We start from the raw sequence: 15492 nt of genomic DNA, 5'->3' as shown, positions 1-15492 counted from the left end.
TTCCTACCCTAAGGCCCTCACTCAAATCCTAAGAAGGCTGTCTGGAAAGGACATTTTCCAAGAAGGAAGCATCCAGGTAGGCATGACTGAATTATCTTTGAGAAAGGAGAACATAAGTCATACCTATCTTGCAGAGGCACATGTCACAGCCTGCTGCTTAACACCATCACAGTCAAATTTGCAGTAAGCCACACAGTAACCCCCTGTGGAAGCTGTGGATGGGGTTTTAGTTAGCTACTTATAGTCAGTCCCAACATGGCAGAGGAAATTACTCCTCCTCACCATTTTTAAACATTTAGACTCCATGCCATTTAACAAGATGGTACGGTCTGTGTGACGCGCTGGACAAAAAAGATCACAAAGGGATCTGCCCACAGAATGCTTGCTCAGGATCTCTCTCTAGTTATGCAGATGGGATCAGCCAACAGAGCAGAAGACTGATGCTTATAGGCTGCACACACAGTGTCTGCAATGTTAAGCTTCATAGCAGGAATGACCCAGTACTCCTGCTCTCTTCCCTGGAAACTTAATCAAACATTTCTGAGGGGGGGGGGGGGGGGGTGAATATGGCCGTCGACCAGCTCATCCTGAAAATCGTGAGTCTCTGTTTTTCTCCAACAGAGGTACTACCCACTGTGAAGGGGATGAGTAGGAGTGTCTTATAACCCTTTCCCATTTAAGAAGCATGTACCTCTGAGTCCTCAATGGATGGAACATGCTGGATGTTAGGTGACATGGCACTTCCCATCAGATATCAGTGGCTCATGTTCAAGGTCTCAACAGTGACCCCAGGCATAAGAGCAATAGGCAGACTCTCCTCATCTTGGATCATGGAGTCCTGCTACAACAACTGAGAGGCATGAGTTGTCTTTGGTCTCACATGCTATCACTGAGCTGAGGGGCAAGATGGCGTCATATATGTTCCAGGCATATAAACTACATGAGTACTTACTTCGCTGGGTATATATCCTGTGGGTTGGTGCTAATAGGTGTACATCTCAGAGATCATTTCTCATCCACCAAAGTGGAAGAAAAATATGAACATGAGCAATCACTAACTGAGGAGGAGGGCATTCTATATGGGGACAGTGTCTTAATCATGGGGATGAATTTACCTCCTAGAAGGGATGAATGAGGTCTACTTTCGGTTTCTTTCACCTTCTGAAACTGCTATTGCATAGGCATCAATGCATCATCCTTCCGATGATCTCTTCTATGAGTACTCTCAATTCTACCAGACTTAACTCTATACAACCAGGTGACGCCTATAGTCACTTCTGCAGTTTACATCTTACTAATGCCTCTAGGCATCACATATTGCTTACTCATATTTGCGTTAATGTTAAAACCATCCTACATACAAAGTATTAAAATATTTCATCTTAAAGCTTACACAATGTCAAACACAACTGTTCGGATATTTGTCTATTATAGGTAACGATATTAACTGCTATTCATATATTTATTTATAGTCATAAATGTCATGCTTTTCTACAACCAAGCAGCACAGACAGAAATGCTCTCAGCTGGATGAATAAAATGTTGCCGACAGTACGTGTGCAACTTGAGTGGTTGCTGAAACATTAAGTTAACAACAAAATATTATAAATTTAACAGTTACTATGTTTATTGTAACTTTTAAAATAAAGTTTAAAACCTATAATTTAAAGAATATTACTATAAAAACTGTACTGAAAAGTCTTCCATTTTTATACTTCTATAGTAACATCTATGGTACTGGAGATATGAACATTTGTTTGAAATACGAAGATATAATTTGATTCTATTAAAAAGCTTACAGTGCAAACTTCCAAAGGTCCATTGGTAGGAATGAGTTAAAGAAGGCCGACAGTATCTCCCTTTGGCATATATGAGTGGCTGGACTGAAATGCTGGCACAATGGCAATGTTTCCTGTAGTGCTATTTTCTCAAGCAAAGACAATGTGACTACCATGCCTTGTTTGTGCGGAGGTCACATCAACATTTCAATACTGTAAATGTTCTGCATAGTGAAAGTAGAAACTTATGCACAAGGCAAGATCAATATTCAGACCTGTGCAAGAGGGAAAAAAACTGAAGGGCACAGGAAATGGACACAATCTTGTGGTGTTGAAAGTGATATCATGGCAAGCACCAGCAGATGGCACTTATGCCACTCAACACAGCAGCTTCAGAGAAAAACAGCTGGACAGAGTGAAAAGAAGACACACACCAAACACAGACTATCAAGGAGGACCACTGATTTACAAGTTATCATGGACTAAAAATGCGGCAACCTTGTAGACTCATTCATAACTCTGCATACAGTTTTGCACAAAAACTTTTACCCAGCGTCAGCAATACAACTACACTGCACTAACAAATTCTGTTTATGAATGGCAATCCCCACACCAAGTACAACTGCCCATACAATGACCTTTGCCTTCAAATATTCCCCTGCACTTGTGAGTTAACTTCTCTATGAAGGTGGGAGGTCCAGGAGGGATTATTACAGGTTCATGCAAGTGGAAGACAAAATCTTCATCTATTGATTCCCAGGGTATCAACTACAAGACTACCAAACTGCAGTGTCTACTTCTGTGTGTGTATATGCAAGAAATAATGGGGAATGGATACAGTTCTAATGTTCTACACTAATTACCTATACTCAGAAAAATAATACTTCCACAACAGTGCAACTTAGTCATTTTGGGAGGGAAGACAGAATGCAAAAAATAACTAACTAAATACAAATAAGACAAAAGTTCAAAGCAGACAGTTTACTGTGACAACTTACATAATCTTCAAACTTTATGATTTCCTCTTCCAGTTCGTCTGTCCCAACCTTGTCATCCTCCACAACACACTGGATCTGTAGCTTCTTAATACCGTAGCCCACAGGCACCAATTTTGATGTGCCCCATACCAAACCATCCATCTGTATACTACGCACACACTCTTCCATCTTCGCCATGTCTGTTTCATCGTCCCACTATAAGAAAAGTAAAGTTAAGACAAAAATTATGACACTATCACCTCCAATGCTTGGACTTTAATGCATTCAGATTTTACAAGCATACAGAAAAGTACGTATTTCCAGCATAAGCTTTGTCCCACTGTTCACATTTCTTTCATTTTTCTTTAAACAAGTTATAACCCACAAGGCACATGTGTTTTTATTGGGTTCACCTGAGAGAACTTGCACAGTTAACTCTCCACAGAAGTCCCCTGGGACAATGCCTGCATGAGTTCCAACTTCTCCCTCTGAAACAATAAAGAAGACATCAGAGGCAGATGCCTGAAGTGGGGCATCTCATACAAACTCCAATGGAAGCCTTTCAGCTTGAGAGGACTTGCCAAATTCCAAGCATATGGCATCCTCTTTATAAGCATTGACAGCTAGGACCACGGGCACTGAAAGCACCCTTGGCATCCTTGAGCTTAAGAGGGGCCTCGGGGTCTGCACTAGTGTGCTCTGTTCCTCTTTTCTTCCTCTCTTTCAGGTGACTTTACTTTCTAGGTGGGAAATCTGCAACAGGAATGAAACAGAAGATATGGTGGCTGCACAAGCCAAGACATCAAGCCTCTTCCTCTCAAGACAACCCTGAAGGGAATACTCTCATCTTTCTGCCCTGGCAATTACTATGTTGGGTCCCAAATGAAAGACACAAGCATATGAAAATATTTATACAGGATCTGCCTGTCACATACAAGTTTACTAATCTTTTCTAGACTGGACATTATCTAAAACCATCAAAGTCATCTGACATCAACACTTAACAATAAACTGGTAATGCAATAAGAACAAGGCACCCTAACAGGTTAGTTGTCTGTCTGCTTCTCTCTAGACAACCTGAAAAGGCAGACTAACGACACTACTGATATCAGTCTTCTTGCACACTGTACTGTGGCAAGAAATAAAGAAATATGGCACATAGATACCTGGTTTATAATGGAAGCACAATAATGTCCTGTGGCTATAGACGTTTGCTAGCCTGGAGGGGGAAAGAGTGCTATGCTTTGGAAGTTGACTCTGATGCTGCAACTTCAGGCAGAAGCCTCAAAAGTCAGTACTACTGCAACATAGGTGCATATGTCAATACTATGCTGCTGATTGGGACCATGATAAAATGAAGTATTTAGGCACATGGATTAAAAATGATACTGATGTGGCAGTTAAGGATATGTGGAAAGAGATTAAACAAAAGGTAATGTAAAAACTGACAAATGGAAGCTCTGTTATGTGGATATTGACAGTAAAATACAAGAAGTTAAAATGTTTTTAGTCCCTTTAGTTTCACACACTGGCAGACGTATTTTTTATCAACCAGAGAAGTTGTGGACAGCAATTAACAGAGATGAAGGATTTTATGTGTGAGGGGAAGACGGCAAGAGTCAAGTGGGATAAAATTACTCTTCCAATAGAGCAGGGCGGACTGGGATTACCAGAGTTGAGGGAGTATTTCAGAGCAACACAGTTAAGGCTCCTATACATGCAGAAAAACCAGGAACACTGTTCACAATTTACTAAAATAACAAACAGCAGCAGTAATAAAATGCAAAGCTTTTGAGTCAGGCACTTTTACAATGCTTCATAACAAAAGCAGCACTCTGAATGTTTTAAATACATACAAAGCAAGTAAACATCAAGAATTAATTAGCTAGCCTATTAAAATTATAAGTATATACTTTATATATATATATATATATATATATATATATATATATATATATATATATATATATATATGTATATATATCTCTATATACACACATATAAAGTATATATACGTGTGCATTTGTCTATTTGTAATATGTTAGCATAGAAATGTATTTTTGATAAGAAATGGCTCTTTTAAATTTTAATTGGATTTGATCAGCTGACTTTAACTAAAATTCTAACAGGTTAGCTAATTCCTGATTTTTCTGCTTGTATTTAGCACCTTGTATTTCGGAAAGCTTTGGCAACCCAGAGGCTTTATTTTGAATTTAAGGCTCTTATACATAGCACAAGCAGAAAACTATAATTCAATGTGGAAAGAGATGATAATGAAACATGGTGGAAGCTCAAGTAACTGGGATTTTGGATGCAGACCTTTAAGGGGAACAACAATCATACAGAATATTATATTCATAATGTAGCAGGTCATCTACTAAGCCAATATGGGAATGGAGAAAGGAGATTCTGCCGATAGGGATGACTGCAATTAAGAATACAGACAATAGGGAAGGGGGCGGAAATGTATTGGAGAAAACTGGCAAACGAACCAAGGTACTGGGAACAAATAACTAGAGAAGGAAAGGTAATAGAATGGGAAGACGCCAATAACTTATTTGGACTGCAGGCCAAAGATTGCCTTCCATATCAAGGATTAATAAGAGTACTGAAAAAGAGAAAGAAATAGGGAGTCCTACACAAAAGGTTTTAGTAGAATCTTAAACAGAAGTTGCCATTAAGAAAGGAATAATTAATAGAACATATAAAATATAGCATGGTAATGACTCAAGAATCAATCAGAGGAGGTTAGGAAGGACTGGGAAGAGAGATTAGTTAAGCAATGCACAATGAAACATGGGGATCTCCCAAATATGCAACAAAATCTAGAAGATTTTGGATCTTTGCCCGGAAGTGCTTACATAAGTATTTTTATACCCTCAAGCAGACTTCTAAGAATTTTTCCTCAGGTAAACAGCAAATGTTGGAGGTGTGATGGGGCAGAAAGAGGTAACTGGGAACATATTTTCAGGGAGTCTAATGTGTTGGTAGACTTTAAAGATTCTCTGCAGACTGCTCTGCCAGAGATGCTGGGTGAGCAGGCTGGAGTGACTAGGGGAAATTATTTTTTTTGAGGTATGATACAAACTCGGAATTGCCTTGACACAGTAAGGCCTTGTTGATTCTAATTATGATGGCTGCCAAAAAAGCAATTACAAGAAAATCGAAATCAAACTCTATACCAACTTTACTAGAAGTAAGGAAGATAGTAACAGTTAAAACAACTGGAACTGGGATCTTTAGAAAAGGGTAGGAGCAAATTACAAAACTGTGGGTTCAATACATGCAGAGGAGGAACAATGTTTAAAAGAAGGCAGGATTTGAATAAGCTATGTAACGGTTAACTAACAATGACTGGATATGTTCAAAGTGATCTATAATGTTTGCAGCTACAGTTGTGTGACACAGTTTGGAATGTATAATGTCTTCATCTGAGATTGTGTCACTATGGTTTATTGTCATTTATATAAATGCAACATGGCCTATGTCATACATGATAATTAATGCCAATCTTTTTTTTTTTTTAACAAGAAAATATTATGCTGCTGATCCAGCCTAGCCGCAATACCCCAAATTATACCTATCTAATGTCATAACTAATTTACACCTGATCACAACCCCTTTCAATGAGGATTTCAGGGGCCAGACCTGGGTATACCTGCCCATCCATTTGTCAGGGAGCTACTTTGCTTTACATTTAAACAGTTGATTCTCTGGAATATACATTTATAGCATCAGCAGATCCTATTTATTTTTTGGGGAAGAAACTGTCCTGAGCTGGTACTGGGGTGTTATTAGTTTTGTACATGTGCAGGAGATCACATAGAGCTAGATCCTTTAAGGCTTTGTAGGCTAGACAAAGGTCAACTCTCAAGAGTCTGAACAACACAGAAAAGAGAGAAAGCACTTTAAAGACAAACATTACAATTTAAAAAATTCCTAAACACAACTTGCAGATACCTGGCTCTGCTCTTGCAACTCTGCTGTTTAGCCTATTCTTCTTTTCCACTCTAATACTAGGACTCTACCAACTCTCTCTACTAGTTTATGCAAAGTACAATTGTGTACACTTATAAATGTAGATGTTCGAGTGTATTCACTGTTGCAGTCATCACATTTGGTTTATCTGCCTGCAGGTAGCCCTCAGCCGGCCTGAATACCAGTGTCTTCGGATTTCTGCATCGGATGCTGTTGCTTCTTCCATAACATCAGGTCGTCAGGGGTATAAAACATACAGCTGACGCCATTACATCAGTTTCTCTTAGGTTCACAGGTTCATAGATTCATACTAGGTTATCTGCCCTGGGGCAATTATAAGCCTAGCCCGATTCTGTATGGCTTACGCCACCCCTTGATTTGAGTATACTGTGCCCTTTTTAAGGTTTAGTTTACTGTGCCTCTGTCTAATAGTGACACGGGAGTAATCCCTGGGACAAACCTATGATCCCCCATCCACTTATCAAGATTCTTCTTGAAGAGATTCAGTGAGGTGCTCTGCCTCACATGAACTGGAATTTTATTCCAGAGCAAAGGGAGCCTCTGGGTTATAAACCTGTCCCTCCAGCAAGTTATATTTATTTCTGTGCTGAGGTTCAAGTCCCTCGAGCGTGTAGCTCTAAGGGATTTAGATTTACTGAGGTGGAGCATGTCCATTAACTCTGGATTTGACATAGCTTTGTATGTCAGGCATAGATCGCCTCGAAGTAGGCGGTATGCAACTGAGTAGAGCTGGAGTTTTTTTAACCGAGCAGCATATGGCATCTGTCTGAGACCCTTGATCCTCTTGGTGAGATACTTTTGGGGTCTTTCTAATTGCTGCAAGTGTCGGGTAAGGTACATCCCAAAAGGGGCATTGTATTCTATGATGGGCCTGATGAGGGATGAATAAAGGGGCACGATTACCTCTCGATCTAGATGTGAAACCCTTCGTGATGAGGTGGGCTATGTAGAAGGTCTTTCTAACCACTTTGGCAATGTGGTTTTCAAAGGAGAGATTGCTATCAACTTGGGTCCCCAGGTCCCTAATAACTTTCTCTGTACTTAATGGGTTTCCACCTATGTGTTAATTTTTGGGCACATTGTTTTTGCCAAAGGGTATGACTATACATTTTTTGGCATTTAGCTTTAAACCATGGCGCTGGCACCAGTTATCTGTCTCTGTGAGACCTTTTTGAAGGATGTTTGTGTCAGCTGGAAAGTTGATTATGGCGCCCAGTTTGCAGTCGTCTGCGAACTTGGTGGGCCATAGTCCTCCCACGTTTGCCTGTACCTCGGAAAAGTATATACCGAACAAGAGTGGTCCCAGGACAGAACCCTGTGGGATGCCACTTGTGACCGGTTTCGAGTCTGACATGGCTCCAGCAACTCTCACTCTGTGGGTTCTGTCTTTGAGCCAGTTTGCGACCCATCTTGTGACATAGGGGTTTATATTTAAGCTGGATAGCTTATCTATAATGCCTGAGTGGGGTATTGTGTCAAATGCCTTTGCAAGGTCCAGATAGGCTGTGTGGACTACCTTCCCTTCATCTATGGCTTTGGTGACTGTTTCAAAGAAGTCAACCAGGTTCAAAAGGCAGGATCTACCCTTGACAAAGCCGAACTGGGTAGGATCTAGTGTCTGTAGGTCCCCAATGTCTTTGTTTATGAGCTCCATGATGATCCTCTCCATAGCCTTGCAGACTAAGCTAGTCAGGCTTATGGGGCGATAGTTTCCAGGGTACGTAGAGGCTCCACCATTGCGGAGTGGGACCACTGTTGCTGTACACCATTCTGTGGGCACATATCCTGTAGTGAGGCTGAGATTGTATAGCTGTTTTATTTGAGGGATTAGTTCCTCTTGTAGTTCATGTAGGACGCAACCTGGGATGCCATCTGGTCCCATGGAAGCAGTGTTTTTTGCTTTGGAGAGGGCAGCCTTCACCTGAGCATCTGAGATGTTTGGGAGGCAGCCCTCTGCCGGGATAGATACTTGCTCTTTGGGGGGGGGGTTTGCACTGAACCTGTCTGCCAGGACATTGGCGATGTCTGTGGGTTCAGTGTATTTTTTGTCGTTTAGAATCAACTCAGAACAAGTCTGGGAGTTGCATCCCAGGTTTCTAACATAATTGAAAAAAGCCTTATGATTGTCTTTGGTGTCCTGTGCAATTTTTCTCTCGAAGCTGGCCTTGGAGGATTTTATGAGGGATCGTAACTTTCTGCTAGTACTGATCAGAGATGCCTTCCCTATTAGAGATTTTGCTCTATCATGTAGTAGCTTCTTCCTTCTGTTGTAGAGTTTATTTATGGCAGGGGTCCACCAGACTGGATGCCTGCCTTTGGATGACTGGGTCTTGGTTTTGTTTGGGATAGCATGATCCATGCATTCCTGGAGATGTCCGTAGAATGCATTTATATAGGATTCTGCAGTTTGGGCTGTAGTTTCCACTGGCCCTGGGGCCTAGAAGGATTCCACTTCAGTTTTGAGAAGTGAGAAGTTCGCTTTTGAGAAGTTTTTCACTGTGGTTTTCTGGGCTGGGGGTGGGGTCGGGATGTGGACATCCAGTGAAATTAATTTATGGTCTGATCTTACCAATGAGGGATATACTTCTGGTGTGGAGCATAGAGTCCCCATGTTGTTATGATCAGGTCTAGTATGTTTTCCCCCTCTTGTGGGAGTGGTGACCAGTTGTTCCATAGCATTTGAGTTTATAATTTCCAGGAATCTTTGGGCTAAGGTGCTGGGGCTTGAGTAGTGCTCCCAGTCAATGTTTGGGTAGTTGAAGTCGCCCAATATAATGGTGTTCGGAGAGATCTTCATGTTCTCCAATGTTTTCAGGAAGGCCAAATGGGATTCCTGACTTTGAGAGGATGGTCTGTAGGATGCTATAAACTGAAAAGCAGTCTTGCCCACTGTTAGTTGCACATGGATGGTCTCCGATACTTTGTGCAATGCCACTAACCTGGAGGTGTGGATATCCTTGATAAATATGGAAACTCCCCCTCCTTTTGTGGTTCGGTCCGGGTTTTGGGGCCGAAAAGCATGATACGAGGTATAGCCCCAGATATCAGGTGTCTCCACAATAGGAAGCAATTATATGGTATGGAACACCCCCAGCAAAAAGCAAATACATATGATATATGCCAAACAAGAAGGAAAGGTAGAGGCAAGAGAAGTCAGGGGGCTGGAGGGAGGGTAAAGTACAGTTTTGTACCTACCATAAATGTAGCTGTTCGAGTGTATACACTGCTGCAGTCATTACACTTGGGTGGAATCCCAAAGCTGAGGTAGGGTGGCTGGTTCTATAAGGCATTAGGGGCGACTATAAGGCCCTGTAGCACAGCAGTGGCGAAGCCAGCTCTGGATTTGGAGTATAAAGGCAGATGGTAATGCTTGGTGAAGGTACGCACAGAACTCCATGTTGCTGCTTCCAAAATATCCTTGGTAGGTACTCCTCTGAGGTAGGCAGTTGAAGTGGCTGTTGTCCTGGTGGAGTGAGATCTAATGCTGCTAGGTACAGGTTTCCTATGGTGTGTATAGCAGAAACGTATACAATGTCCTATCCATTTTGAAATGGCTTTTCCCTGTGCACCTGCAGCATATGCTACCAATAATTGCTCAGATTTTCTGAAAGCTTTGGTTTTGTCCAAGTAGAAGCATAACTGCCTGTGAATGTCGAAAGAATGCAGTAGTCTCTCCCCTTTATTCTGTGGTTTTGGATAAAAAGTTGGCAAGTGAATAGTTTGGTTTCAAGCCACACTTGATACCACCTTTGGAATAAACGTAGGGTTAGTTCTTAAACACACCCTGTCCTGGTGGAAAATGAGGAAAGGTTCCAATGCCATTAGTGCCTGTAATTCTGAAACTCTTCGTGCTGATGTTATTGCCGGGAGCAGAGCAGTTTTCCAAGAGATATATTTTAATTCTGCTGTGTTAGCTGGCTCAAAAGGAGATAAAGTTAATTTTTCCAAAACAAAGTTGAGGTCCCAAGTTGGAGTAGGTGCTCTACGGGGCGGTCTTATGTTTTTAGCCCCTCTGAGGTACTGTTTTAGCAAAGGATTAGAGAAAATTGGTGGATCCGTGTTGTAATGAGCAGAGACGGCAGAGGTGTGGATCTTGATGGATGAAAAGGAGAGGCCCTTGTCCAGCATCTCAGTTAAATATTGTAGTATCTAAGGAATGTTTGGGACAAGAGGGTCAAGGCTGTGAGCATGGTTCCAGACACAGAATCTCTTCCATTTATCCGAATAGGCTTTCCTGGTACTAGGCCTTCTGGCCTCCAGAATGACATCCATTAATTAACAGCTTTGGAGAGAGGCATTGCTTGCTTGACTAAGGAATTTTCCATGCAGCTAGGTTTAAGGTCTTTATCTGGCTGTGAAGTATCTGATTGTTGTGCTGAGTCAGCAGATGTGGGATTTGAGGCAAAATCCAGGGTGGACCTTGTGCTAAGTTCTTTAAGATTGGGTACCAGTGCTGGCGTGGCCAGTCTGGTGCAATCAGGATCATTTTTGGCTCTTCTTGCCTGGCTTTTATGAGTACCTTTGGAAGGAGAGGTAGAGGTGGGAAAGCATATACTTGTAGGTTTTTCCAGCGGAATGAGAGGGCATCCACTTTCCATGCTTGTGGATGGTAACTCCTTGTGCAGAATTTCTGTAGCTGGCAGTTCATTGGGGATGCAGACAGATCTATGTCCGGGCTCCACCATTTCTGTGTTATCATTCTGAATATTTGTGGATTCAATTCCCATTCATGGGGATCCATGATGTTTCTGCTTAAGTCGTCTGCCAGTGTGCATTTCTCTCCTGGCAGGAATTGCGCTTGCAGATGAACTTGAAGGTTTATAGCTGTGTTCCACAAGGTCATGGCTTGTTTGCATAGGGGTTAGGAGTGAGTGCCCCCTTGCTTGTTTATGTACCACATAACTGTGGTATTGTCTGTCTTTAGCAGTAGTTGTCCTGGATGCAGCAGGTCCTTGAAAGCTATAAGGGCATTTTGTACAGCTAGAATCTCTTTTTGATTGATGTGAAGATGCCTTTGTTCTACGGGCCACTTGCCCTGAATACATTTTCCTGCCATGTGTGCTCCCCAGGCGTAATCCGATGCATCTGCTGTCAGTGTTTGCCTGGCTGTGGGTTGAGTAAAAGACTGTCCCTTGTTGAGGTGACAAGCTTGAGCCCACCATCGAAACTCCTGTTGAAGGCAAGGAATTAGTGGTATAACCATTTCCAAACTTTGACAGTGTTGAGACCATACACTCTTTAGGTACCACTGTAGTTTCCTCATATGCAGTCTGGCATATGGAATTAGTAGTATGCAAGATGCCATGTAACCCAAGGCCTGCAGAATTTTTCTTGCAGGGAGTTGGGTCTTTGTTGCCATCAACTGAAAGTATTGAGTCAGTTTTCCTTGCTTGCATGGTGTGAGATAAGCCATCTGGGCTGTTGTGTTCAAGCTGGCACCCAGGAATATTATCTCTTGTGAGGGCACTAGTTTTGGATTTCTTTTCGTTTACTGTGTACCCCAGGCAACTTAATAACTTTAGAAGAATGTCCTTGTTCTCTGCTTGAATCAGGCAGTCGTCCAGGTACGGATAAACTTGAATTCCTTTCTGTCTGCAAAATGCAACTACTGGTGCCAGGCACTTTGTGAAGACCCTGGGCGCAATAGGCAGTGCAGAGAATTGATAGTGCATTGAACCAGCTATGAATCTGAGGTATCTTCTGCAGTTTTGTCTGATAGGGACATGCGGGTATGCCTCCTTGAGGTCCAAGGTCACGAGCCAAGCTTTCTTGCCCAGCATGGGAAGAAGCTGCTGTAGTGTCAACATTTTGAATTTCGGAACATCCAGGTAAGTGTTTAGAGAAGAAAGATCCAGAATGGGCCTCCAGGCTTTGTCCTTTCTGGGAACCAGGAAGAGTCTTGAGTAAAATCCTTGTCCTTGCTCCTGTGATGGTACCTTTTGAATAGCTCTCATATCCATGAGTGCTGTAATTTAATTTTGAGCCTCTGCCCATTGATTTGGTGGCAGACCTGGCATTCCTTTTAATCTTGGCAGTGTGTGAAAGTGGAACCTGTAACCTTGAGATACAATGTTGAGAACCCATTTGTCTTTGGTGATCCAATGCCAATTGTGATAGAAAAGTGCCAGTTTTCCTCCCAAGGGGGCTGCCAAGAGAGAGCTGTTTGGCAGCTGATCGAGGAGGCTGAACCTGTAAGAAATCCTTCACCGTTTGCATAGATTTTGCCTTATCCTCCATTTTCTTTAATACCTCTTCTGCCTTAACTGCAAATAACACATCCTGCTGCAAAGGTGCATCCAATAATTTTGCTTTAACATGATCTGGTAACGTATGTTCTTTTAACCAAGCATGTCTTCTAATGACGGAGCCTGTAACTACTGCTCTACAGGAGGCCTCTAAAGAATCAAAACCACACTGCAAAGTACGTTTTCCCACTGTTTCAGCTGCATGCAATAAATCCTGCATTTCTTTAAAATTAGAAGGATCTGGATCTGGAAGCATTTTTTGTTTCAACTGAGACATCAAAAATTGCTGATATTTTAGCATGTGAAACTGGCAATTTAAGGCTCTCATTGCTAAAGTTGCAGACGTACATACTTTCTTTCCCCATCTTTCTAATGCTCTGGAATCTCTGTCAGAGGGAACTGGATTTTTTGCTGATGAGGCCTTAATCCCTTTGGATCCCTGAGAAATAGTTTCAGGGTCAGCAACAGGGCTTTTATACAGAAATTTGTGTGAGTCAGGGACTCTAATATCTGTCAGGTTTAACTGGGTCTGGAGGTAAGGAATCAGGATTTAAGCTGGATTCAGTATACACATCATCCACAATATCTAACACTGGCGGAATAGCAAGGGGTCTGTGTTGAGGTAATAAAAGGAAGTCTCTGAGCCTTTTCTTGGATTCTGAGTAATCCTGGCCTTCCTAATGGAAATGCTCTCTCATGGTATGTAAGGTTTCCCCAAAGGAGTAGTCCTCAGGCGGAGAGGCTGATGGAATTGATTCCTCAGCATCAGAATCCTCATAAGGGGGTAAAGAATATCCTAGGTCTGGGGATGAATCTGAAGAAATGGACACCTGGTCGGATGAGTCATAGTCTGCATCCTGTCTGGGCCTTTTATCAAGAGGGGGATGGGACTCCCTGATCAGAGTGATTAGGTCTTCGGCCATTTTGAGCATTTGTTTCTTAGACATGGAGGCCTGTCCTGGAGAATGCTGTTTGTTTCTTTGTTTTTAAAGGAGGCTTAGACTTAGCAGAGGGTTTAATGCTTAACTGAGTAGATCTGAAAACACCCACTGAAGCTGCGGGTTTGCTCAGCTAATTTGGATCCCTCTGAAGGGTTAGTTTCGGTAGGCTGAAAAACTTGTGCAACCGAAGGCCCAGCCAGCTCCACGTGAGAGTCGGAGGCGGCCTGTGGTTCTGCAGAAGCGGTCGTCAGGGGCTGCGAAGGCACCTCGCTGAAAACCGGAGAACCGGCAACCGGCCTAGAAGAGGCCTTGTCATCAATTCTAGGCCTCGGATGCCTGTCCTTGTCATTGCGCTTTTTATGTATTCCGGTCGTAGGAAGTTCCGACGGCATGGTGTAATTGAATTTTCTGCCAAAATAATGTCGGGCAAAATCAAACCGACTTTAATAGTGCGCTTGTTACACCTAGCACAAAACCGACAACCAGTGACGTCGTGGTCTGGGCCTAGGCATGGGATACAATAGGAATGGAAATCCTTATGAGGTATTTGCTTCCCACAAGAAATGCAGTTATTAACTTTTACTGACATCGGTCTGAGGCAAGAAAAAGTTTCCCCAATGGGGTACTTAGCTTTGTAGAAGACTTCGGTTCTGGATTCGGAATGAAAATCTCAGGAGTCAGCCGACCAGCACTTGAGAACTGCTTTTGCTTCGGGCACCGTGCGGCAAGAAAGACTGAAGAAACTGGCGTCGACTGCATCTTATATACCCCTGTCGCACTGACGTCAGGGAGGAGGCAACAGCAACCGATGCCGGACCAAGACTTTGGAACTCAGGCCGACTGGGGAACTGCCTGACGGCAGGATAACCCAAGTGTAATGACTGCAGCAGTGTAACACGAACATCCAGGACTGCAACAATGAATACACTTGAACATCTACATTTATGGTAAGTGTACACAACTGTAGTATATTCTTCGTGTTTCACTGCTGCAGTCATCACATTTGGGTCGATTCCAAAAGCTAAAGAAGGGTGAAGGCAGTTGAAGAGCATTGGGGCTAGCAATCAGGCCCTGTAAGACTGCTGTGGCAAATCCAGCTCTGGATTTAGAAAAGATAGGCAGGTGGTAATGCTTGGTGAAAGTATGTACAGAGCTCCACGTAGCAGCTTCCAGGATGTCCCTGGTAGGGACTCCTCTGAGAAATGCTGCAGAGGTAGATGAAGCCCTGGTGGAATGTGATCTTATCCCCTGTGGGGTAGGTTTTCCATGGTGCTTGTAGCAAAAATGGAAGCAATGGGCTTTCCATTTGGAAATGATTTGCTTTGAAATGGACTTCCCCCCCTCTGCCCCTACAACAAAACTAACTAGCAGCTGCTCAGATTTTCTGAGAGGCTTAGTTCTGTCCAAACAGAATCTAAGCTGTCTGTGGCACATCCAGAGAATGCAGTATCCTTTACCCCTTATTTTGAGGATTAGGAAAAAAAGTAGGCAAATTAATGGACTGGTTTAGAGTCACACTAGACACCACCTTGGGCATAAAGGATGGATCAGT

The 15492-nt window shown here is 42.6% G+C and overlaps 1 protein-coding gene across 3 annotated transcripts in view; it reads right to left on the bottom strand.

The window, feature by feature from the left end:
* Nucleotides 1–15492, bottom strand: part of EEF1D (eukaryotic translation elongation factor 1 delta) — a 639646-nt gene that overhangs the window by 58803 nt on the left and 565351 nt on the right. For all 3 annotated transcript variants that reach the window (XM_044067328.1, XM_044067326.1, XM_044067327.1), the window contains one exon: nt 2777–2971. In XM_044067328.1, coding sequence (XP_043923263.1) covers nt 2777–2971 — 195 coding nt within the window. The remainder of the gene's footprint in view (nt 1–2776; nt 2972–15492) is intronic.

The sequence above is a fragment of the Protopterus annectens genome, chromosome 3.part1 (genome assembly GCF_019279795.1).
Source record: "Protopterus annectens isolate FY-2018-M chromosome 3.part1, PAN1.0, whole genome shotgun sequence".
Taxonomy (NCBI): Eukaryota; Metazoa; Chordata; order Ceratodontiformes; family Protopteridae; genus Protopterus; species Protopterus annectens.
This window is presented reverse-complemented; position numbering and strand designations above follow the sequence as displayed.